This window comes from Oncorhynchus masou, chromosome 32, assembly GCF_036934945.1.
Source record: "Oncorhynchus masou masou isolate Uvic2021 chromosome 32, UVic_Omas_1.1, whole genome shotgun sequence".
Lineage (NCBI taxonomy): Eukaryota > Metazoa > Chordata > Actinopteri > Salmoniformes > Salmonidae > Oncorhynchus > Oncorhynchus masou.
The window spans coordinates 31,066,205-31,091,966 of record NC_088243.1 but is presented as its reverse complement, the minus strand read 5'-3'; the positions used below and the strand labels follow the sequence as shown (position 1 = coordinate 31,091,966).

Genomic DNA, 25,762 nt, shown 5'->3' with positions numbered 1-25,762 from the left:
CCACTGAAAGTAATACTAGAGGCATTGTCTGTATGTGGAGTTGGACTGTCTGTCAGTGGGGCAACAGTCAGACCACTGGGCTCCAGTCCCTCCATTTGTCATTTCAGTTTCCCATCTGGTGGGAAAAGCCTCAGGGATCCTCTTACAGGTGCTCAAATGTTATGGATAAGACACATCCTCTGCTAGAGTCGTGTTGCACCAGGGAACCGCCGAAAGTCTGGGAAGGACATCAACAAACCAGCTTTTGGACGATCCACTAACCCCAAGCTTTTCCAACCCATTTTATTCTCTCTCCACCAAAACCAGAATGCATGCAGAGATTTAATTATTCCTCTCATACCCAATCATAGCCATTACATTTCCCTCTCTTATGAGGCTAATAGTCATTTATCAGCTTCATGGCGTTCCCTTCCCTAAAGGCCCAAGGGAATACATGAAATAGAAACATAATTACCAATTTTCTCCACTGTCAACATCATACACTGCTTTATTCCACCATTCCACACTCTTCCCTTTTCCTCCGTAAAAGCCATAGATCTACACTCTAGCCTAGTCCTAGTAGCAGATCTGTGAAATGACTTAGACTTATTGGACAGGATGTAAGTCTGCAGCACCCAATCCCTCGACTCTGTATATATTACAGTGACATGGTAGAACCAAAAATAAACTGTGGTTAAGGATTGGGTAAGCCAAGCTTTGTAAGGTAGCTACTGTTCTTCTACAATATGAGTACAGAGGGGCACTCCAGTCCACTTTACTTTTCCTGAATGGTGTCCAAAGTATACCCCTGAGCCCCCTGCACCCCTAACCAGGGTATCAGGACCATTATGTTGGCTCTGGCTTCCTGCTATGCTAAGTGTAGTGTGATTTCTAAAATAAGGCTCGGGGCAGGAGAAAAAGGGCAGTGTTGAACATGGCCTTGTATTAATGGGTGGTGAGATGGAGAGGCTGTTTGGGGTGAGAGCTGGATCCAGTGGTTAGGCAGAGATCAGGGCAGGCATTAGACAGGATGTGCTGAGAGGTTGTCGTGTCTAGAGTCTAGCGTAGCTCTTACTCTCCATCCTAACAGGATGCTGTAAAGCTGCCATGGAGTGAAGGGGATCTGATGACTGTACTGAGCTGTGAACTCAGCCCCAAGCCTGCAACATGAGCACCACTGTTCAACACTGTTCCACTAACACAAGCATGCAGGCCAGGGAGACCCACTCCTCTCCCCCCTTTTCCCCTGCCGCCCTCCGAACAGTGTGGGCACTGTTGTAGCCTGGAGCCGGGTGGAAGGTGGTGTTACAGTATGCCTCACTGAGGGTTGTTATTGTATGTGACTGACTCGATGTGTGTGTGTATATGTATATTTCAGAGGAGATGAAGTGTGTCGGGATCACATGCCCTGCTCTGTCCATGCCCTCCTGCCCTGAGGGCTCGGTTCTGACCAAGAGCTACACTCCCCCTGCTGGCTGCTGCCCCACTGTGCCCCCCCAGTGCACCTGTGACCTCCGCGCGTGCCACAAGCCCCAGTGCCCCTCTGGCCAGAAGACTGTACCACTCAGCCAGGCCACCGGCAAGCCAGAGGACTGCTGCGACGTGTTAGAATGCGTGAAAGGTAATGTATATAAACCTAGCAGGCCAAGAATTGGTGTAGTCTTCTTTGTTTTCTTGCTGAGAGAAGTGGTGCTGGTGTGAAATGTTATGTCTTTGCGGAGGTAATTATTTTAATCAGAAAACAATTTCCCCCAAAAAATCCCAGTTGACTAAATGTCTTGTGATGAAAAGTACAGTCAGTAATGAGATGGTAATTACGGGTGGGTTGTTTATCAGTCTCTCTGCCACTGCAGAGTGTGACGACGGTTCACTTTTTTTTTCAGGGGTATATCCGCAAATAATCTCAACACCTCTAGGCATATTAATCATAATGAGCCTCGTTAGGCAGATTGTGTCTGTGGAGCGTGTTCGTAACTGGTGTTCTTGCCTTTGTTGTGTGTGTGTGTGTGTGTGTGTGTGTGTGTGTGTGTGTGTGTGTGTGTGTGTGTTTTGTGTGTGTATTTGTGTGTGTATTTGTGTGAGAGAGAGAGAGAGAGAGAGAGAGAGAGAGAGAGAGAGATAGAGAGAGAGAGCAGATGTTGGTAGTGCAGCCAAGTCACTCTCCTCCTCCAACAGCCCAGAATTAGATTTCACATTCACAGCTGCTAGCCAATCAGCCAGCCAGCCTGTCAGGGAGGCACAGAGTCAGGGAGAGAGGGAGTTAGGCAGGGAGGAAGGCAGGGAGGGAGGGGACCTGAACCTGGCTGTTTACTCTGCCCTCCCAGCAAATATTTGCTGTTTTACCAACAGAACAAATTCCCATTCTGGCACCTCTGCGTCCATAAATGTGTGCCGTGTCCCGGAATGAATGGACTTAATGAGTGCAGTGACCAGAAAAGTGCTTAGGCTACCAATCTGCTCAACAGAAGTGCAGTGTCAAAGAGTTCCTGTCTGGTCACACGTCCAAGAGGAAAAGGTTCAACAGTTCATTGATGGGAATGCTTTTTATGTGCTCCAGTCTGCCAGGGGGAGTGTAATCGAGTCAGGCAGGCCGGTGAGGGCTGAATGGCGGCTGCAGAGGCTAGGGGATCAGTGTTTTGATAACAAGTGTCTGCTGCTCTTTGGTTCCGGACTTGACGCCCTTTGTGCCTGCCCTACTGGCGGTTAGCCCCGCATGACTGCGCTCACATCAGAAATCACACAGAGAGGGACTGGGGATGAAGACATGGCACCTACCCCCTAGTATCCCCCCCAGCCTCCCCAAAAACCTCCTCAGAAACAAAACATCCCACATGTTGGGACACTCACAAGCACCAAGCCCCATCCACAAAACACACTATTATTAACAAAGTTTGGGCGTCCTATAATATTTCTCTGTGAAACACATAATAGTACCCAGCTGTCAGTGACCTTAGGCATTGAGCACATGATTTTACAGACCAGAGGTTGGCTTTTGGTGGGTTTTTGGTCAGTGTACAGACTAATATGACAATGAACCATTGTTTTTTGGCCATGTTTGACGAGAGGCCGTTTTCAGCTCTGGCTGAAGAATGAGTCTGGGTGACTGGACAGGAGCTTGCATGGTCTTTCTGACCTGATGTTATCTGACATTGCAGATGGTCCCAAATGACCATGCTACAGCAGCCTACTGTTTATCAACCCTTAGATGAGCAAACAGTCTGGAGTCCCATGTAGCATGGATTTAGGTCAGGACAGGACACTTGATGTAGACTAGTATGGTACATGCTTACCAAGCCATAAACTGAGAAAAATCTCCTCAGAATTCTTGTTTAACATGGCTGTCCAGTGGTCTAAATCACTGCATCACAGTGCTAGCTGTGCCACTAGAGATTTTGGGTTCGACTCCAGGCTCTGTCGCAGCAAGACGTAACCAGGAGACCCATGGGGCGGTGCACAATTGGCCCAGCTTCATCCTGGTTAGGGGAGGGTTTAGCCAGCAGGGATGTCCTTGTCCCATCGTGCACTAGCGACTCTTGTGGTGGGCCGGGGAGCAGTGCACGCTGACACGGTGGCCAGCTGCTCTGTGTTTCCTCCAACACATTGGTGAGGTTTGCTTCCTTGTTAAGTGGGCATTGTGTCCAGAAGCAGTGCGGCTTGGTTGGGTTGTGTTTCGGAGGACTCATAGCTCTTGACCTTCGCCTCCGTATGGGTGTTGCTGCGATGAAACAAGACTGTAACTACCAATTGGATACCATGAAATTGGGGAGAAAACGGGGTAAAAATAAATTACAATAAAGATTTATTGTTTATCATTTGGGTTTTGCATTTTTGTTTGCTGGGAAAGACAAGTCACACCATGTCAGTTTGTCATGAATGTTTTAGGGTTGGCCAGGGTCAGGGTTTTATGGCACCTTCAGCCCCTGCCGCTATCCCATCCTCAATATGGATTGGACTGGAAATCAGAATGCATGAATGGAATTTAGTGTCTCTGCCGCAAGTTTGTTTTAGGGATTACCATTAACAAATACTGGGGAAATCACATGTGAACATCCTGTCATGTGACTTCCTATTGTTTCCCAAGCGTTAAAAATGTTGCCATGCCTTTTGATTTCTGCCCGGCAAAGTACTTATTGCATTTTGTCTGTTTGGTTATGCTGCACGCAAGGTAGGCAGAGAGAGAGAGAGAGAGAGAGAGAGAGAGAGAAAATGAGGTTGAGGGAAAGAGAGACATGGAAAGAGAGAGAAAGAGAGAACAAATCCTCACTTTACTTTCAACTCAGTTGGCCCACCTGCTTTGTATTAGAGTGTAGGCTGGTCCAGGAAGCAGGGAGAAAGGTGAGGGGTCAGAACAGCACTCTACCAGAGTATGGTATACAGATGCTGCCTCCCCCCCATGGAAACCTTAATAGGGCTAGCTACATTTGTTAGCATCTGGGCACCCTTGAATGCCACAGGCAGACTTCTCCTGTGTGTGGTGCTGGTACCTGTCCCTCCGCTCCGCCGTATATTAAACAATGACCAGGGTCTACTTGCGTAACCATTCTCCTGCAGTAACTTAATGGTCATGGTTTTAATGAGAAGTTAATGTGGTCTTTCAAGGCCCTGAGTCACTGACTCATATTCATAGCCAATGACAGTGTCATAGACAAATGGTTTATCTGCTAATCCAATAAAATGACATGTGGCAATCACTGAAATTATAGAACTTTATGGCGATAAAAGCTGTCTTTGATGAATGAAATACTAAATATAAAGAGTGCTCTTCCTTTACCACTCTCTTTCTCACACAAATACAAACACCCGCTCCTCGGGTGTTCCAGGAGCATCGTGTGCAGTGGCTGGACGGTAGTGTCTGCAAGGCGGCTGCTCGGGGCTTGTTATGGGTCTCTAATGATCCGTACAGTAGTCATTGTTCTGTGGGCCGTCGCTTGGAGACAGACAGTGGAGGTTTCCGGTACTTACGCTGGCTTTACATGGCCTGTCTGCTGTCTGCAGCCCAGCACCCCAGACCACACTATGCCAGCCCAGCCCGCTGCTGTTTTCTTTTACCCAGCACTGGGCTGAGCTGAGCTACGCTGCGCAGTGCCACCTCCGCCAAGACTCCACAGATCTCTGCTAAATTCCACCTAATGGAGCTGGCTTCATTGTCTAATGCTGTTGGAGCCCAGTCCCCAGGGCTCTCGGCTCAAGGGCATAGCTCAGCACGACTTTACACAAATACACTTCTGTTCCATCCACAGCTAGCTACACTGTAATTATTGCATCTGAGTTAATGCACGGTTACAGAAGAAACAAACTCATTCTGTCCCGGTGTTTATAAGCTATTTAATACATACCAAATGGGATGGTTTAGCATAGTATGTTCATTCATCAGCCGTGAATGTATGTTAGCCATCAAGAGCCCCACATGTCGTTCAGGTTGACAGCGTCTGTTTCCCCTTCCACTTTCCCAGTTTCCCCCAAGTGTGTCCACAACGGGAAGGAGTTTTCCGAGGGGGAGGTGTACCGTATGGACCCATGCTGGCTCTGCCAGTGTCGAGGAGGGATATCCTTCTGCTCCAAAGCGGAATGTGCGGAACTGGACTGTGAGAACTTCTACATCCCAGAGGGAGAATGCTGCCCTGTATGCATAGGTACACACATCATTTTAAAGTTACACAACTGTATCTATTACAGATAGTTTTATAGGTATGTGAGATTTTGTATGATTGGTGGAGGTGAGCTGGCACAGTTTGGGAGGCCGTTTGTCATTAGTGTTGCTCTGAGTGTGGCCAGACAGGCAGGGAGGCTAGTAGGGAGGCATGCAGACGTACGGAGCAGACAGGGCTGTAATACACTCCCCCAGGGCTCCCAACACGCTGTACAATATCCTTACCTTAATGGCTTCCGTTTACATTCAGCTGGACTCAGCAGTCATTAACATGCTTCACATACAAGGACCAGTCCAAAGAATGAGCAATGGGTAGGAGGTCAGGAACATAAACCTCCTTTGAGTGAGTGCTTTGGCTTCATTATATCTGGTTGCCTTAATGGAGGGAGACCCCTTTTGTACCTGTCCTAGACACTAAAACACATGCCCTCAGAGGCAAGTAAAAACACTGGTACCTGCGGTTGGAGTTGTTAAAAGGCTTGGGTTTCGGGCAGCGCATATGGCCAACAAATGACGGTCTCGTGAAGCATAGTGGTGGTGGACAGATTTGGCTGCCACTGTTTTTGATCAGACACATGAGAGGGAGGAAGACTGAGGGAGGTTATTGGAGGTCAGTGTTGGAGGTATATCTGGAATGTTCAGCCCCTGAGATTTTGGGGAATGCTTTCATCTTGTGCCCCTGCTTGGCCATGGAAAGCTCCAGTCATTGAGGAAGCCATTGTCAGTGTTACTGTTCTAAGCTGGGGGTGGTATTTGGTTTGTCGTCATTATTAAGAGCAATCCAAGCTGCACACCTGTTCTAATCTATTTGTAGACAGGTCAAGTCACCTACAGCCCTAAAAGTGTGAAGGCATTATAATTTGTATTTTTAGGCTTGCTGTTGATAATGTGAGAGATGGATAGAGAGAGAAATAAAGGGATAGATTGAGAGGAAAGCAGGACTGCTTCATATTCAGTATAATCACACACAGATGGAGGAGTCACAGCAGCCAAATCTCTGCTGGAATCAAATCGGGCAAATAGGACTCCGTCTTTAGGGAGACCCACTCCTTCACCACACACACACACACACACACACACACACACACACACACACACACACACACACACACACACACACACACACACACACACACACACACACACACACACACACACACACACACACACACACACACACACACACACACACACACAGGTTCAGTGCACTACCCTCAGACCACCTTCCAACTCCACCTCACAGCTCCGCTGTGGTAATGGCCTGCCTCTCTTAACAATACATTTTTGAATAAAAACAATCATGATCATTTATGGTAAACTCTTAGGTCATCAAAATAGATTCCCAGAATTCAGAGGATATACATCACCTCAAATGGAGCTCCATGTGTTTTCTGGGTTGCCTCTCAAACAGGATTCATTATGCTGTGGTCCTAGACTTCAAACAAATGGGTAAAACCTTATAGACATAAGTATTCACACCCCTAAGTCAATACTTTGTAGAAGCACCTTTTGGCAGTCTTTCTGGGTAAGTCTCTAAGAGCTTTCCACATCTGGATTGTGCAACATGTGCCGATTATTATTTTCAAAATTCTTCAAGCTTTGTCAGATTGTATTGTTGATCATTGCTAGACAACCGTTTTCAGGTCTTGCCATAGATTTTCAAGTAGATTTATAGTACCCGTCAGAAGTTTGGACACACCTACTCATTCCAGGGTTTTTCTTTCTTTTTTCATATTTTCTACATTGTCGAATAACAGTGAAGACATCAAAACTATGAAATAGCACATATGGAATCATGTAGTTACCAAAAAAAGTGTTAAACAAATCAAATTATATATTATATTTGAGCTTCTTCAAAGTAACCCACCCTTTGCCTTAATGACAGCTTTAAACACTCTTAGCATTCTCTCAACCAGCTTCATGAGGTAGTCACCTGGAGTGCATTTCAATTAATAGGTGCACCTTGTTAAAAGTTAATTTGTGGAATTTCTTTCCTTCTTAATGTGTTTGAGCCAATCAGTTGTGTTGTGACAAGTTAGGGTTGGGTATACAGAAGATAGCCCTATTTGGTAAAAGACCAAGTCCATATTATGGAAAGAACAGCTCAAATAAGCAAAGTGAAATGAAAGTCCATCATTACTTTAAGGCATGAAGGTCAGTCAATGCAGAAAATTTCATGAACTTTGAAAATGTCTTCAAGTGCAGTTGCAAAAACCATCAAGCTCTATGATGAAACTAGCTCTCATGAGGACCGCCATAGGAAAGGAAGACCCAGAGTTACCTCTGCTGCAGGGGATAAGTTCATTAGAGTTTACTGCACCTCAAATTGCAGCCCAAATAAATTATTCAGAGTTCAAGTAATCTCAACATCAACTGTTCAGAGGAGGCTGTGTGAATCAGGCCTTCATGGTTGAATTGCTGCAAAGAAACCACTACTAAAGGACACCATAAGAAGAAGAGACTTGTTTGGGACAAGAAACACGAGCAATGGACATTCGACCGGTGGAAATCTGTCCTTTGGTCCAAATTTGAGAAGAGTCCAAATTTGAGATTTTTGGTTCCAACCGCTGTGTCTTTGTGAGACGCAGAGTAGGTGAATGGATGATCTCCGCATGTGTGGTTCCCACCGTGAAGCATGGAGGAGGAGGTGGGATGGTGTGGGGGTGCTTTGCTGGTGACACTGTCAGTGATTTATTTAGAAATCAAGACACACTTAACCAGCTACCACAGCATTCTGCAGCGATACTCCGTCCTATCTGGTTTGCGCTTCGTGGGGCTATCATTTGTCTTTCAACAGGACAATGACCCTGTTGACAACACACCTTCAGGCTGTTTAGGGGCCAGTTGACCAAGAAGGAGAGTGATGGAGTGCTTCATCAGATGACCTGGCCTCCACAATCACCTGATATCAACCCAATTGAGATGCTTTGGGATGAGTTGGACGCAGAGTGAAGGAAAAGAAGCCAACAAGTGCTCAGAATATGTGGGAATTCCTTCAAGACTGTTGGAAAAGCATTCCAGGTGAAGCTGATTGATAGCATGCCAAGAGTTTGCAAAGCTATCATCAAGGCAAAGGGTGACTACTTTGAAGAATCTACAACTTTTTATATATCTTGATTTGTTTAACACTTTTTTGGTTACTACATGATTCCATGTGTTATTTCACAGTTCTGATGTCTTCACTATTATTCTACAATGTAGAAAATAGTACAAAATAAAGAAAACCCTTGAATGACTAGGTGTGTCCAAACTTTTGACTGGTACTGTAACTTGGCCACTCAGGAAAATTCACTGTCTTCTTGGCAAGCAACTCCAGTGTAGATTTGGTCTGGTGTTTTTTGTTATTGTCCTGCTGAAAGGTGAATTCATCTCCCAATGTCTGGTGGAAAGCAGACTGAACCAGGTTTTCCTCTAGGATTTTGTCTGTGCTTAGCTCCATTCCATTTATTTTTTATCCTGAAAAACTCCCCAGTCCTTAACGATTGCAGGCATACCCATAACATGATGCAGCCAACGCTATGCTTGCAAATATGGAGAGTGCTACTCAGTAATGTGTTGTATTGGATTTGCCTCAAACATAACACTTTGTATTCAGTACCAAAAGTTAATTGCTTTGCCACATTTCTTTGCATATTATCTTGGTATTAGTATTTTATTAGTAACCCCACTCTTCCTGGAGTCTACACACAACATGAATCATGACATAATACAGAACACTAATAGACACGAACAGCTCAAGGACAGAACTACATCAATTTGTGCCTTGTTGCAAACAGGATGCATGTTTTGGAATATGTTTATTCTGTATAGGCTTCCTTCTTTTCACTCTGTCAATGAGGTTAGTATAATGTTGTTGTTCCATCCTCAGTTTTCTGCTATCACAACCATTAAACTCTGTAACTGTTTTAAAGTCACCATTGGCCTCATGGTGAAATCCCTGAGTGGTTTCCTTCCTCTCCAGCAACTGAGTTAGGAAGGGTGCCTGTATCTTTATAATGACTGGGTGTATTTCTACACCATACAAAGTGTAATTAATAACTTCACCATGCTCAAAGGGATATTCAAGGTCTTATTTTTTACCAATAGGTTCCCTTCTTTGCGAGGTATTGGAAAACCTCCCTGGTCTTTGTGATTGAATCTCTGTTTGAAATTCACTGCTCGAATGAGGGACCTTACAGATAATTACATGAGTAGGGGTATAGAGATGAGGTGGTCATTCAAAAATCATGTTAAACGCTATTATTGCACAAACAGTGAGTCCATGCTACTTATTATGTGACTTGTTAAGCACATTTTTACTCCTGAACATATTTAGACTTGCCATAACAACAGGGTTGAATACTTATCAAGACATTTCAGCTTTTCATTTGTAATTAATTAGATTTTTTTTCTCTAAAAACATAATTTCACTTTGACATTATGGGGTATTGTGTGTAGACCGGTGACAAAAAAAAATCTAAATTTAATCCATTTCAAATTGAGGCTGTAACACAAGATAATGTGGAACAAGTCAAGAGGTGTGAATACTTTCTGAAGGCACTCTAATGCTCTTAAATGGGATTTTTTTGCTTTGGAGTGAAATTTATGGCACTGAACCCTGAACTGTTCTTTGGCCTTTGGGGGCACGGATGAAACTGTGTCTGTGTGACATGCACATGGCTGAGGTTAACTCCTCTTATGGGGAAAGTCTAGACACTGCAGAGACAGGAAATTAGATATGTATGTCTCGCTGTGTTTGTAATTAACTAATCTTTCTCCGATATGACATGCTCGTCCATTCAGCTCTACTTACATACATTAGATCCCAGTACATTTGCTTTACATCCACTCTCTAACTCCTTGAGGAGCTCTTGAGGGTTCATCCACCGGTCTTGGTGGTTGGCCAGTTTCTCCTGGTCCCGCCAGGAATATCCTGATTCCCTCACCTCTGATTCCACCATATCCTTTGTTAACTCAATTACGTGGCTATGACGTGTTCCCACATTCGTAGTTGATGATGACAACGGCGTTGATGATGATCTGATTGAATCTGTTAGGAAGTAGAGTGTGTGTCATAAGGCATATGTACCACACAGCATTTACAAGGAAGGATGGCATACCAAACAGCACAGTATAGTTCCCACGCTTCTCTCCTTCTGATCCCAGCCTCTGTCTGTCTCCCTCTTCATGTGTCCAGATGTGGAGCTCCTGTCTATGGACAGCACAGAGGCCAGCTGTTGGGTGAACAACAAGCTGCGTGGCCACGAGGAGCAGTGGAAGGAGGATGACTGCACCTTCTGTCAGTGTGTGGATGGAGACCCTCACTGTACCGCCATGGCCTGCAAACAGAGCTGTCAGAACCCAGTCAAGATCCCTGGAGAATGCTGCCCCTTCTGCGAGGGTTCGTATGGAGACACACACACAATAATATCTGTATGCACATACTGTACTTGACCACATACAGCCTGTAGCAGGGACTACAGCTGGCTTATAACTGAGAGAAACCGATTGGCTAATGTTGAAGTAGTTGGAGATTTAAGTCTGAAACTAGCAAGGAACAGGTCAAATGTAATGCTACATATGTTCTAGACACAGCCCACATAGTCATAAGCAGTCAATTCCCTCACAAGGAAATATCTCACGTCGCACTTCTTCTGAAGTAGCCTTACATTGCATGTACAGACAATGGACATGCCACACGTTTTGATGGAATATTGAATTTTCAGTTCAACTAGCCTAATAGTGCTGGAAAGAGCGTTACATGAACTCACAGTTTTGCATCTAATTACAATGTCTAATTGAAATGTTTCTGATGTATTGTGTAAGGGTCAGGGGCACCACCACCAATTGCATCTGGCATTCCATTGAGCTCTTGATATAGCCAACATAGTGTATCTGTCAAAACTGATATCATAAACAACTTGCAACTCGCCAGCTGATTGTCAGGAATTCACCCCCATTAATGGCCACCCCCTCACATGTCAATGTAGCTACATCTGATGTATAACATGTCAATGTACATCTGGCAATTAACGTCTTCATTGGTAAATGGAATGGTTCCTACTGCACTGGACCAAACTACAAAAACATTTGTGTTTGACAATAGTCAGTTTGAGCTCGGAACCTGACTGGTGGAACTGGACTGTAGGATAGTCTCTCCCTCTGAAGCTATGTGGAGGCCACGTTGGCCGCTCATTAAAGAAGAGGCCACAGAGCTTCAGCTGCAGGCTCCTTTGTGATTTTTTATTGGCCCAGCCTGCAATATGAGACCCACCTGCATGAGGCGCGGCTTAGACTGAAGGGTTAAATCCGATTTATGGTCATTCTGGTGTTTGTATTGGCCACACAGCATTTACTGCGATGCGGCCTCTGCAGAAGTCAGGGCATTCATATTTCAGGCGCTTCACGGAGCAGAGCGTAGCTGTTGTGAAGGAAGTTGTCAAGGAAGTGAGTTTGTGTTTATACAGGACGTACCGCTCCAACCTACCTTCAACCGATCATGTCATTGCGGAGCGATAGGGAGCTCTCTGCATTGTTACAAAACTTGGGAGGCTCACGGCAATGCGGGAGAGAGCTTGATTTGGCCTCCACAAGTCTCCTGAGGCTCCGCAATCACGTCACACCTACCGTACGGAGCCTCCCGACTGCATTGCCGGATCAAGCTTAATTGGAGTGGATCACAGCGTAATTAGTTACAGCTCGTTTGGTGCTCCTCCCTCTGAATGTAGCAAGATAATGGAGGACCCCCCAACTAGACCCCCACCTAGCTTCCCCTGGTTGTGGCTTGTACACGTGTGACTCAGGCCAGCATTACACCTCATCCCTGGTGGGCTCCAGTGATGATGTGGCCCTCTGGGTCTGTCCAGTGCCAGCCTCTGACTCACCAGACTCCCACACAGGGGCTTCTCTGTTTGGGCTAGAGCCAAGCCGTGCTCCTGCACACCTGCAGGTCATTTAGACAACATGTGAGGTGCTCATTCATCAAAGCCCTCTGATAGAGAGCACCTATATCTGTAATGGCCCTGCGTTTATCACTAATCACAGCGCTCTCTCTCAGATGGCAGCAACGTGAACACTGAACCATTTCTGTTGGCATGGAGATGGATGCGTAACATTGTGTGTCTAAGTGTTCTGCTCTTTACTCTTTGCTCTCATAAAAGCCTAATTTGAGAATAGTATGACATGTCTGTGAGTGTTATAGGCTTCACAGAGGCAGGTATAGTATGACATGTCATAGAGAGTTATAGCAGCTTTTCTGTCCCACAGAGCCTTCGTATGAGACGGTGAGCCCTATGCTGTGTCCTCGTCTGGAGAACTGCTCTTTCTCAGGGAAGGACTGCCCTTACGGCTTCCAGCAGGACAACAACGGCTGCCTGCTCTGCCAGTGTCTCAACCGTGAGTCTCACACCAGACGCAAAGAGTTAAACACAGATACATAAACACACACATACTGGAACTTGTTCCAAATGTCAAGTCCCTGGCACATTATCTCCAATACAGAAACATAAAGCAAATATCTGTCGTACCTCATGTGTTACCATGGTTGCATGGTATTCACATTTTTTTTGTCATTGGAATTCGCTAATGAAACGCCCTATAGAAAACTAACATGGTGTTGATGGATGAGCCAGCCGATGGTAAGGTGACCTCCATGTGAACTGTTTCAGATTACTCCTGCCCTGACCTGGGGAAATACTGCTCGCTGCAATGCCCCGTGGGATACGAGAAGGATGACTTTGGCTGCGAGGTGTGTGAGTGCAGCTCTCCAATGCCCAAGTGCCGACCCCTGACCTGCAGCAAGACCTGCCCCTACGGATATGTGTAAGTCCTCTGAATGGTCTACACATCTTCAAGTTAAGCACTGCTCATTATTCACCCCTTATTTTCCACGCAGCTCAAAGGCTGTTACAGACCCACTGGTCACGACTGAAAGACCAAAGCCTGAAGGAATGGTGATTTGTCTGGTTTATTATTGACATGGGCCCTGACATACAATCCACTCTCTCTTTAGCTGGAAAAACACATTTCATAAATCATCTTTCCGTCTCAAAACAACGCTAAAAAACGCATCTGCACAAAAGCGGCCTTTATGAATTGTATACAATGAGATTCTTCTGGTATCTGAACCATGCTCTCTGGAGCCTCCGCTCAAGATGGGCCTGATATGTCTGCACAGGATGCCAGCAGAGAGGCAACCCGAGGGGGAAGAGGAGCAGGAAGCGGTGGCTTCATCACTCATAAGCATCGGTTCAGGACTGGCTTCAGAAGTCTGAATCCTCGATGAGCTAAGTAATGCATCACTTTTCTAGCAGAGTGGTGCTTCTAAAATGGACCAGTGAAAAGACACAGAGACGGCTTTGTATAAACTGGCTGCATTTATGACCTCTGCAGAGAACTCTAGACTATATCATCAACTATATCATTTAAGGCATATGTGACTAAACCACAATTAATACAAACCTCATAAACTATACTTGCTTTGAACAGTCCAGTCTTCTTATCTCAACAGTGTAGAGGGGGGGAAAGCGTGACCACTGAGCAGTGGGCTGTCAGAGTGGGTCAGAGCCCTAAAGGTGTGTTTACATTGACATTTGGCACAGTTGAGCGCCTTGAGCAGGACACAAAGGAGGACTTAAAGCGTTTCCCCTCCTCAATGGGTCTAAATCATCATCGGATCTGACTGGACGTGCACGGCATTCTCCTGCTGCCCGGGCCGGGACAGAGACAGCAGCCCCAGAGCCAAGCATGGTGCACAAAATTCCACACAACACCTTTAAACAAAGCCCAGCTCCCAAGGTGGCCAGACTTTCTGTCTCTGTGTTTGTACACAGAGGACCCAGCCAGCTCAGAGCTCAGCCTGGCCTCTCCATACTGCCTTTACTGCTGTTTCAGCAGAGATGTGCCCTCTGCTAGTGGATCGGCTGCTGTGGGACACAGGGTTAATCTCCTGTTTTATTTATGTGGCCGACAGAGAATAATAGTATAATTAATCCCACCTAACAAGCTCAATGTTTAATTGAAAAGATGGGTTACTTGTTCCAGAAAAAGAGAGAGCGTGGGAGACACATATAGAAAGAGAGGCTAGAGTGATGTAATAGATGAGTCCATCTGATCAACATAATTTATCAACCTGCTGCTCATCTACACTGAGTGTACAAAACATTAGGAACACCTGCTTTTTCCATGAAACAGACTTACCAGGTGATTCCAGGTGAAAGCTATGATCCCTTATTGATGTCACTTCTTAAATCCACTTAAATCAGTGTAGATGGAGGGGAGGAGACAGATTAAATACGGATTTTTAAGCCTTGAGACAATTGAGACATGTATTGTGTATGTTTGCCATTCAGAGGGTGAATGGGCAAGAAAATGCCTTTGAACGGGGTATGGTAGTAGTTGCCAGGTGCCCTGGTTTGTGTTAAGAACTGCAACCCTGCTGGGTTTTTCACTCTCAACAGTTTCCCGTGTGTATCAAGAATGGTCTATCACTCAAAGGTCATCCAGCCAACTTGACACAACTGTGGGAAGCATTGGAGTCAACATGGGCCAGAATCCCTATGGAACACTTTCCTTGTAGAGTCCATGCACCAACAAATTGAGGCTGTTCTGAGGACAAAAGGGGGGTTGCAACTCAATATTAGGAAGGTTTAATTTAAAAACAAATTTTGTTGTAATTTTTTACCCCTTCAACCCAATTTTGGTGATTACGATCTTGTCTCATTGCTGCAACTCCGTAATGGGCTTGGGAGAGGCAAAGGTCGAGTCATGCGTCCCCCAAAACATGACCCGCCACACCGAGCTTCTTAACACCCGCTCGCTTAAACCTGGAAGCCAGCTGCACCAATGTGTCGGAGGAAACACCGTTCACCTGACGACCGAAGTCAGCCTGCAGGTGCCCGGCCACAAGGAGTCGCTAGAGCGCGATGAGCCAAGTAAAGCCTGTAATGCAGTGCCTTAGACCGCTGCGCCACTCGGGAGGCCAGGAAGGTGTTCTTAATGTTGTGTACGCTCAGTGTGCGTTTTATGACATCCATAGCTGGATCCAACTAGGTCACGTAATCTGCGTCTGTTCCTAGCTAAATTACAGGCTGTTTTCTCTGTTTGTATCCCTCAGACCTTTAGGCCATTTAGTGGGGGTTTACTTTCATTTCAGTCCCCATGTAGATCGTCTCTCAAACTCCTCAGGGTTTGTTTTTCCTCTGGTACTAACTCATCCCTGTGTCTGTGTCTGTATCTGCTCTGTTTACAAATCAACCGTGATGATGAGCTCATAGTTAATAGAGAGCAGGGCCTCTCAGTACCTATGTCCCTTAATCAACTTGGCTGCATTAATATAATTTGGCCCTACTCTGGGCCTCACATATCCGCCAAAGGCGTTGGTAGCAATACAGTAACTATCTGAATAGGTTGAATCTAATGGAAAGCATCCGAATTGGCTTTAAACCCAGTGCCCTAGACTCTAGCATTGGTATGGTGTTTGCGCTGTGCACCATGGGGCTTTCACGTGTTCCAGGGTGCTGCTTTTATCTGGCCTCTTCAAAGGCAACTAATATACCAGGGGGATAACAGAACCATGTATCTATTATACCATGCCTGACCATCTGGCTCCACGGCAGCATTCCACCCGACCGCTGGCTTCAGAGCTTTCACTGAAACATGCACCATTTGAGCTTTAAAGACGGCCTTCTTATCTTGCCCTCTCACATTACAGATCTGATAAAGACATCTGTGTGTTCTATCTATCCCACAGGAGGAATAAGCACGGCTGTGAGATGTGTCGCTGTGTCAAGTGTCCCCCCTTCACCTGTGACAAGCACTGCAGCGATGGCTACCGGCAGAACAGGAAGGGCTGCTCCATCTGCATGTGCAAAGGTATGGTGCTCATCTGTCTGTCTGTCTCATCTGGTCCGCATCAATATTCATCCCTCTGGGTCAGCCGGTCACACGACTACACGTCCATAACAACAAACGTAGTGTGTGTGTGTGTGAGCATGTGTGTGTTTGAGCGTGTGTAAGTGTAAGTGAGTGAGTGAGTGAGTGAGTGAGTGAGTGAGTGAGTGAGTGAGTGAGTGAGTGAGTGAGTGAGTGAGTGAGTGAGTGAGTGAGTGAGTGAGTGAGTGAGTGAGTGAGTGAGTGAGTGAGTGAATTACATTTTATTTCGGGTAAAATCGGCAATTGGCAAACCATCCCTTATGGGATTAATTGACACAAACAAATATTACAATAATTCACTATGGTAATTAAATGATCTGAAAAAGGTACAGTATATTCTTAAAATAAAGTGGTGATCCTAACTGACCTAAGACTGGGAATTTTTACTAGGATTAAATGTCAGGAATTGTGAAATACTGAGTTTAAATGTATTTGGCTAAGGTGTATGTAAACTTCCAACTTCAACTGTACATACATACATAGCATACATAACATATACAGATAAATAAATACAGTACATGTGTATTTGTGTGTGTGTGACCTTGTGTGTGTGATTGTGAGAGTGATCGTGTCTGTGTCCTGTTAAACGGATTCAGGGTGAGGAGTAGGCGATATACTGTGAATTAGAGAGATACGAGTCTCTCTGAAGTGGTGACTTTCTCCCATTATGTAGCAGATGTGATTTTCTGGGACCTTTAGCTGGTCTGTCATGAATGGATGTTTTGACTCTTGTTTTTATTTAACTCTCTCTGAGGCCTGTGTGTGCATGTCTGATTAGATTCACCAACCATAAAAGTTAAAGAAAGTTTGCGAACAGCTTATTTATACACTGACAGTTTTATTTGATGTTTATTTTCTTTTTTTCAGTAATATTATAAATATTTTAGCTTGGCATATATTTTTGTTTTCTTGCTTAGCAAGACGCCGGTGCAGTGGCTCCATTTCCCCACACAGACACTTCTGTCTATTCCACGGTCCTGTTGTTGACCTTATTTTGATACTCTTGGATCAGGTACTCAGTGGGCTGTTCAAGTATTTATGGATAGGAAACTTTTGGGGATCTGTACCTTTTTGTGTGTGTATAACAGTGTGTTATATCAGTGTGTTAAGAGAGAAGAGGCACAAACCACCGCCCTGGATGTGAAAACATGGTGCGATTCACTGAATTACTGCAGTATGTTCTATTCTAAAACACTGTTCTCCCAGGACTTAACAGCCACACTGGGTTTGTAACACATTGGAGGCCAGTTATTGGCATTTGTGGGGTTTTATAAACTAAACCTATCCCTCAAAAGAAACACAGGACGTCAGTTTTGGGTCCGGTGCCAAAAATCTCAGGGAAATGATTAAACTTTATTTATTTGTGGTGCTGTTGTAAATGGATTATTGGGAAATAAAGGGACTTTAAAAGGAAGGTCACATATTGGTGTTTGGTGAAGGTGGAGCTGAGAGGATCCAGAGACTGTAACAGAGCCAAGACAATAACATTTGCTGCCTTTACTATAAATCGTAAATAATTCTTCTTAATGAAATTTCCACTTTGAATTTCTCATGCCCTGAAACATCCCTGGTGACTGTTTCTCACAGGTTCAAGTCACCAGCCTCCCTCCCTGCCTAATGTCTGTTTGTCTGTGTTCATGTTTGTTTTCCAGAGAGTGGCCACCTGCCAAGCACCACTGCCCCCACCCCTATGCCCAGCTACTGCCTGACCTCCAACGGGCACCGCTATGAGAAGGGCGAGAGCTGGCACGACGGCTGCCGCGACTGCTACTGCCACACTGGGAGAGAGATGTGTGTGCTCATATCCTGCCCTGTGCCCAGTTGCGCCAACCCCGTGGTCAGGCCTGACCAGTGCTGCCCCACTTGTGAAGGTATTTCTTGTCTGGAGCCACCTGGTCTATCAACACACACATACAAAGACACACACACACAGGTCTGGCAGGTCACAGTCCCCTAGGATCTCACTCTCCTAAGAGCCCACTTACTGCCCCAGTAGTCAACCCAGGCCTCAGGCTCCATGAACACTTTGTGTTTCTGTAAGGAGCAACACACATTGATACACAGTTACACATCCATGCCTCTTCATCCACACCCCTCCCAGTCACTCTATTTATATGGGAGTGACTCAGTGGACTGTTCAAATATTTAGGAGTGAAAGAAGTCTGCAACTTTCAGTCACCCGGTTGTCAGTAGAAAAGACATTAACTCCTTACGAATGTCAATCCTATTGGGGAGTCAAGAGTTTTATCTGTACAGTTGTACTAGACTAGAGGAAACTATGGTCCACCACACATAGTTGTGTAACTGCCAGGCTTTAGTCTTTCAGCATTGATGTCACACATCTAATTGTAGCAATATGGGAATCTTGTTCTTTGTAGACTCTGAACTCTTTGAGTGTGTTGTTGTGTTGCTGTTATCTGTCTTTCCTAACCTATATATCATCTGTCCAGATGAATCAGGAAGTGGTCAGCCGGAGGGCATGGACCTGGTGGTGTGCCGGGCCCCTGGGGGGGAACTCTATGTGGAGGGAGAGACCTGGAACCTGGACGATTGTACACGCTGCACCTGCAGGAAGGGCCGCGTCCTGTGCGACACTGAAGTGTGTCCCCCTGCTGTGTGTCAGGCCCCAACCAGGAACAAGGACACCTGTTGCCATGTCTGCCCAGGTACAGTACCTTACATCCCCTGCATCTGTCATAGGCTGCTTTAATAGGAAGCATCTAATGCAAAGCCATTTTCTTCTCTGTAAATGTAGAACTCCATCATCATATTAGCCTTGACAAGAGCAATTTCAGATAATATCAAAAGCCCTTACAGTACATCCAGGAATAATTCCAGAAAGAAATGTCAGTTTGTGGTCAGTCAGAGTGGGATAAATCTAAGCTGGAGCCATTATCCGCAACATGTGGTTGTGGACTGTGGAGCCTTGCCTTGTCTTTCCTGGGTGCATGTTAAACGCTGTCGGACAGTTTAATGTCAGGCTTATAAAGAAACCAGACCAAACTGGCTGGGTTTACATGGGTATATGTCCTCCAGACAGGAACACATGTGGACAACCCTGTCCGTTTCCACTGGTCAAATGTATGGCCAGGAGTTTTTCCTGGCAATGTGATATGACTAGGAAAAACTCTGGGCCCTAGTTATAGCCTATATAACTAGTTTCTCTTGGTCAGGTCACGTGACCCCACCCACCCCCTGTAGAGAAGAACAGAGTTGGTGACCATCTGCACTATTTCAGTTCCCTCGCTCCTCCCCCCGCCCCAACAACTCCTCCCACCCCTCACTCCTCCCTCAGCCCCACAAGCATGAGCCCCACAACTAAAAAATGCATGACTGCTCCTGAAACCCACAGAGCCTCCTGGGGAATGCTCGGCTAGCTGCGTTATCACCACATCTCCCCCAGAAAAGCAGTTTGCCCTTATGTATGAGCCTGGCTCTTAGGAATGTGGGAATAATGCACATTTCAATGACAGGCCCCATGATGTTCAGTATGCGTACAGTACTGCCGATATGTGTACAATCTAACTAAGTCTTTGGTCACAGGAAGGCCATTGATCTATGGGCCCGGGGGCAATGAGACACAGAGATAAGCCAGAGATTTAACTGACAGAGAGCACAGCAGCCATGTGTTCCCTAGTCATTAGCTAGCCTCCTGCTAGTTTTTACCGTACAGTTAAAATCATCTTATCTCAAACACAGACCTACAGGTCCAATAACCGCTCTGGATTAACATGTTATACTGCTGGTGTTAGCCTGGGAGATGTTATAGCCTGGGAGATGTTATACTGCCGGTGTTAGCCTGGGAGATGTTATACTGCCGGTGTTAGCCTGGGAGATGTTATACTGCCGGGGTGTTAGCCTGGGAGATGTTATACTGCCGGTGTTAGCCTGGGAGATGTTATACTGCCGGTGTTAGCCTGGGAGATGTTATACTGCCGGTGTTAGCCTGGGAGATGTATACTGCCGGTGTTAGCCTGGGAGATGTTATACTGCCGGTGTTAGCCTGGGAGCCAGGGGATTAGCTGTGATAAAGTTAACCCTTACTCTCCATCCATCCCTCCATCCACAGAGGGTCCCCTGCTCCCAGTGAGCACCAGTCAGCAGGAGTATTGTATCTCCAGCGAGGGAGACGTGCTGTTGGCTGGGGACACCTGGAAGGCCAACGCCTGCACCAGTTGTTCCTGCAACAACGGAACCATTCAGTGTTTCTCCCAGCGCTGTCCGCCTGCCAACTGCAGGGTGCCCGTCCTGCGTAAGGGCCAGTGCTGCCCTCACTGTCTGGGTGTGTGTGTGTGTGTGTGTGTGTGTGTGTGTGTGTGTGTGTGTGTGTGTGTGTGTGTGTGTGTGTGTGTGTGTGTGTGTGTGTGTGTGTGTGTGTGTGTGTGTGTGTGTGTGTGTGTGTGTGTGTGTGTGTGTGTGTGTGTGTGTGTGTGTGTGTGTGTGTGTGTGTGTGCAAAAGTCTAGCTGGGTGAGAGCACCCTGCTTGTTACCCTCTCTAATGATGTCCACTGTAATTCTGGTGTGTAGAATACAGTATTTATGTCTTGTCTTGTGAAAACTGTGAGAAACCCATATTAAGTATGCATTAAAACAAGTCGTTCCTTTGGGACAAGGTACAGCTTGTTATTGAGAAAAGTATTATTCACACTGTAACTTGTAGGAAGGGAGGAAAAGTCTTTAGCTAGAATAAGGCAAGCATGTGTGAGTCGCGTCCTGAGTGCCAGTCTTGCTGGCGCTGCATGGGCAAACACGGTTACTCACAGCAACATTCCATGTGACACAACCCACTTCGACCGAAAACATTCCCCAAGCATCCACACATTCACACGTGTTTCCTGTCTCCGGCTGAGCCGGCCCGCCACTCTCCATGGCGGCACAAGAAGGCAAAGCTCCATCAGCTTTTCCTATAGAGGAAAACCTTGGCACAGGCCTGCATTGTTCCCTGTGATTTGTAGCCGTTTCATCTTTGTTTTGGTTATTTGCTCGGTGGAAAACAGCACTTGACAAAGGAAGGTTATGGAAGCTTAGAGAACACGTCCTGTAAACACACCTTATCTATAGACACTCATCCAAACAATAACCTTCTGTAACATTGACTTATGTGGGGATTTGTTTTTGGTTCAAGTGTGTTTGACATTACATGAGTGAATGGGTATGTGAGTTATGGTTGTGATATCCTGATTTACAGAAATGACAACAACATCTGTTCCAATGATGGTGTCGACCAAGGACCCCAAGACCAGGGTTACTACCACAGTAGACAACACAGTCTGGATCACCACTGCCACCGTACCTCCTATCATTGCTGCTACAGGTAACACTAACACTGTCTGTCTGTCTGTCCCTCTCTTTCACTTACTCACTCACTCGTCCTATGGCCCACAGCGATGGTTAACTAACAATAGTAATAATATGGGACTGGGTGGTAAACACCTGCCTCAGCTCAGCCCTGTGACTTGACATGTCATCCAGGTTGTATCACAACCGGCCGTGATTGGGAGTTCCATATGGCGGTGAGCAATTGGCCCAGCGTCGGCCATCATTGTAAATCAGAATTTGTTCTTAACTGACTTGCCTAGTTAAATAAAGGTTCAATAAAAAAAGTATATATATATAGGGACACTTTGACAAATTAGATAAATGCACAGTGACACATGATGAATCGATGTGGCTAAAACAATACTAACCCATAAGAGTCCTGGGACAGAGACCATTCATCTGAAGACTGTATCTGAGGTATTGGCCCGGGGAAAACTGCCAAACACAGGAAGGACACGAGCTACTTTTCATTTCAATTGATTAGAAGGGGAATAATGTAATGTAAATATTGGCCCGTGTGACAGCAGTGTGTGTAGTCTAGTCTGTGGGGGAGAGCTGACATTAATACTGTTTGATTCTCCTTGCAGACGGGAACAGCCTGGGAGAGAACTTCCCCAGCCAAACTGAGATGGCTCTCATCTACCAATCAGCAGCCTGGATACTGGCTGGTCTACTCCTGGCCATCATCATCTTCCTCATCGTGGCACTCCTCATCAACAAGAAAAAGAAGTGGGTGCAGATGTCCTGCTACAGTGCCCCCAAGAAGGTGAGAGGCATTGTGGGTAAATCAGCTCATTAGGCCCTGTACTGAACGCACAGTTTCACCAATGAATTTCAACCTTTGCATTTGAGCAGACCAGAGCGACTTCAGGAGCAATTAGGGTTAAGTACCTTGCTCAAGGGCACAGACTTTTAACCGCTAAACTACCTGCTGCAACCCAGCATTGCTGCCAAAACTTAGACCCTTGTGGTGCTAAATCATAGCACCATAGTGGGGCGGGCGGTTGTTTTGGGTTTTAATCTGTGGGTGGGTCGTGGGATTTCCTTGATCTTCCAGCTCCTGCTACAACCCGTGTTCAGGGCGTCATAAAGTAGGGATTCATGTCTTTTTCCAGGACTTAATTCTGAAGGAGCACTTTGAACTGTGTCAAGTTTATCATCAAGTGTGATAGTTTTACAACACCCCCATGAAATAAGACTAGTGGCACAGAAAATCGTAAATCGTCACATACTTTCTGAACAGTCTCTCCTGTCCGAACTAGACACAGTGCACGCTAACACAAAGCAGTAGGATCCAATCAATAACTGGCAAAATAATTGATATTTGAAACCCTGGGAATCTTTCCTCTCTCTTCTCCTTTCTTAGACTGTGATCCTGAAGAAGCATGTGAATAAGAACTCGTTGGTGTACATGGAACCTTCAAAGGAGAACAAGTTCCAGAGCGTGAAGAATGACTGCAGCATCAACTTCTCCCCAGAGATGAGCTCCCCGTGTGTGGAGAGAATGAGCATCCCCCGGGCCAAGCTGAGTATGGGCCAGGGCAGGGGGCAGCGCTAGATCCCTACAGGCCCCTGACCACCAGCCCCCTAACCGGACCCCCAAACTCTACACCGCTCGCAGGGCTACCCAGTACTTCCTCTTCTCTCCTTCACACATTTCCATGGTGATCGATCCACAAAACTATATATTGTACTGTACAGCCACACACATGTCTGGGATCCCCCCCTTCTCCCTCTCTCTCTGACAGTAAAACTGATGATCCACAACAAAACACAAAACATTGCAACTTCCTGTTGCTTTATCATACTGCTATATCCTGCGTTTGGCGCTTTACTGTGGCCTGGCTGCTGGTGCGGTGAGGAGAGACAGGGGAGGCAGGAGGATGTGGCCATTCTGGGACTTTGCCATACAGTTCACCACAGACAGAAAGACAGCCAGAGAGGCTACTATTCAGCCAGAGAGCTCTGCACTGTGAACATGATCATTTTTGCTTCTCGCCTCCTCTGGAGCTGGAACATGAAGCTAATAGGAGGAGTATAAAAGCTTTAGGACAGCAGTTTGGGTTCTAGACTAGAGGGTCTCCAGTCTGCTGGTTTCCATGTGCTGCAGAGCAGCACTCAATTGATCAACAATTGTTTTGGATGTGAAGCCAATTTAACTGGTCTTCCAGTTGTAATCAAAATTGGATGGGAGGGATTAGCAGATATATGGCTAGATCCATGACTCTCTCCTCTACGCAGTCAATGACTGAGCAACATCAGAACCCAGCAGACTCAGGGAAAATAGACCCATACTCCTGCTTTAGAATGTTTGGTATCCATCTTAGATTATTTTTTTTGTTGTATTTCTATGTGTACCAGTTGTAGTGTATTTCTTGGTTTTGTGATGGTCTCCATGGTGGCAAGATTAAAACATTGTAAACACCAGCCTAAACTTTCTCCATTGACGCAGAGGAAGGATGCTCTTCTCTTCCCACTTACTGTAGTGGTTCCTGTCTGCCTCAAAGATGACCAAGTCATTCCATTCAGAAAACAACCAGCTACCCTGGAGAGAGGGAACAAATACAGTATGAGTGAATGTAATCTGCCTCAGCCGTGAAGCCAGTGTGTCTGTCTGTAATACAGTATAGTCCTTCATCCTTCTCTACTCTACTCAATAACTCTGGTTTCCTTCAGAAGGAATCATCCCATTGACTGAACTTCATCATGTAGAAATGGCAATGGACTTCAAGATGAAGTGGATTAACATGAATTCAGACTTATTTTATAGCTTGCAGATAAGACGACTCGTTACAAGAAACTACAGAAGCAGTGCCAGACCTTCTGGAGTAACTCATGAGGAATGTCGATATACAGTAAGCCTCACTTATATAAGTTAATTTACAGCCGTGCACAAACAGGAGCTACTGTTTCCAGATCATGTTAACATGTGCATTAGTAGCCTTCCTTTTACAGCCTTAAATGTTTATAATATTTCATTGTTTCTCCTATAACATATTCTAGCCCAATTCAGTACACTTTGAAGAGTTCAACTGATGTGCTATGTATTCCATACCCAGGTAACCTGACTGAAGGTCTCCCCATTCCAACAGTTTATAACGTATTACAGTGAACAAAGGCAAGGGGTTCAAGGAGACTGCTATGAACTGTAACTAATAGTACATTACAACATCAGAGCATGTTCATGAAAATTAGCACTTTTGTAAGTGTTCAGTGTTTTAAAAAGCAGTGGGGGAGAATTCCTAGAGGGATAAAGGCCTAATCGGGGATTTGATAGGCATATTTAGCACGTCATGATAAACCACTCAAGTTAACATACTGTTGCAGCACAGTCTTGGCTTATTAACGATCTGATCGATCTAGTAAAAGAGCTGTGCTTTGGAGCTTTACAAAACAGACTGGGGTTTAATAAGAAATCTTTGGGCATGATTTCATAATTACATTATGAAAGACCATTGTGATGTCAAAAGTGGGTGGAGACAAATGTAGATTTCTATTGAAGAGTTTGAAAAGTAATTCTGTCGATTTGGTTCTGTTTGAATCACAACCATGTGCTTTCAATGAAGTGAAGATGCGAATTGTAAAAGCGTACAGTTATTTGTTTTTCCTATGTGTAAAAAAGGTAGATAAAAGTAGTGGACAGAAGAGTACCTTATTTATTTTTTCACATAGCTTTATTTATTAATACTAATCTATAGTTTGAGATGTGTTTTTGGCAAATGAACTTGGTAGCCAAAGCTGCTGTACATTTTCAATATTGTAAACCATTTACCATTTCTATCTGCTTTGTTATTCAGGCTTATTTATTTTACTTTTGCAAACTGTAAATACATTTTTCTTAGATGTTGAACTGTAACATTTACACGTATTTTGAAAAAATAAAATGTGTGAACAAAAATGACT

The 25,762-nt window shown here is 45.3% G+C and overlaps 1 protein-coding gene across 2 annotated transcripts in view; it reads left to right on the top strand.

Moving 5' to 3' along the window:
* The window catches only part of LOC135525912 (cysteine-rich motor neuron 1 protein-like), a 46,029-nt gene extending 20,267 nt beyond the window's left edge, over positions 1-25,762 (top strand). Inside the window, exons 4-15 of one of the 2 annotated variants that reach the window (XM_064953884.1) lie at positions 1,358-1,600; positions 5,433-5,612; positions 10,806-11,009; positions 12,875-13,003; positions 13,276-13,429; positions 16,359-16,480; positions 18,193-18,411; positions 18,991-19,206; positions 20,610-20,822; positions 21,729-21,854; positions 22,447-22,625; positions 23,226-25,762. In XM_064953884.1, the coding sequence (XP_064809956.1) occupies positions 1,358-1,600; positions 5,433-5,612; positions 10,806-11,009; positions 12,875-13,003; positions 13,276-13,429; positions 16,359-16,480; positions 18,193-18,411; positions 18,991-19,206; positions 20,610-20,822; positions 21,729-21,854; positions 22,447-22,625; positions 23,226-23,417 (2,177 nt within the window). In that variant the 3' untranslated portion in view covers positions 23,418-25,762. The remainder of the gene's footprint in view (positions 1-1,357; positions 1,601-5,432; positions 5,613-10,805; positions 11,010-12,874; positions 13,004-13,275; positions 13,430-16,358; positions 16,481-18,192; positions 18,412-18,990; positions 19,207-20,609; positions 20,823-21,728; positions 21,855-22,446; positions 22,626-23,225) is intronic. The other variant, XM_064953885.1, reaches the window with a different exon arrangement.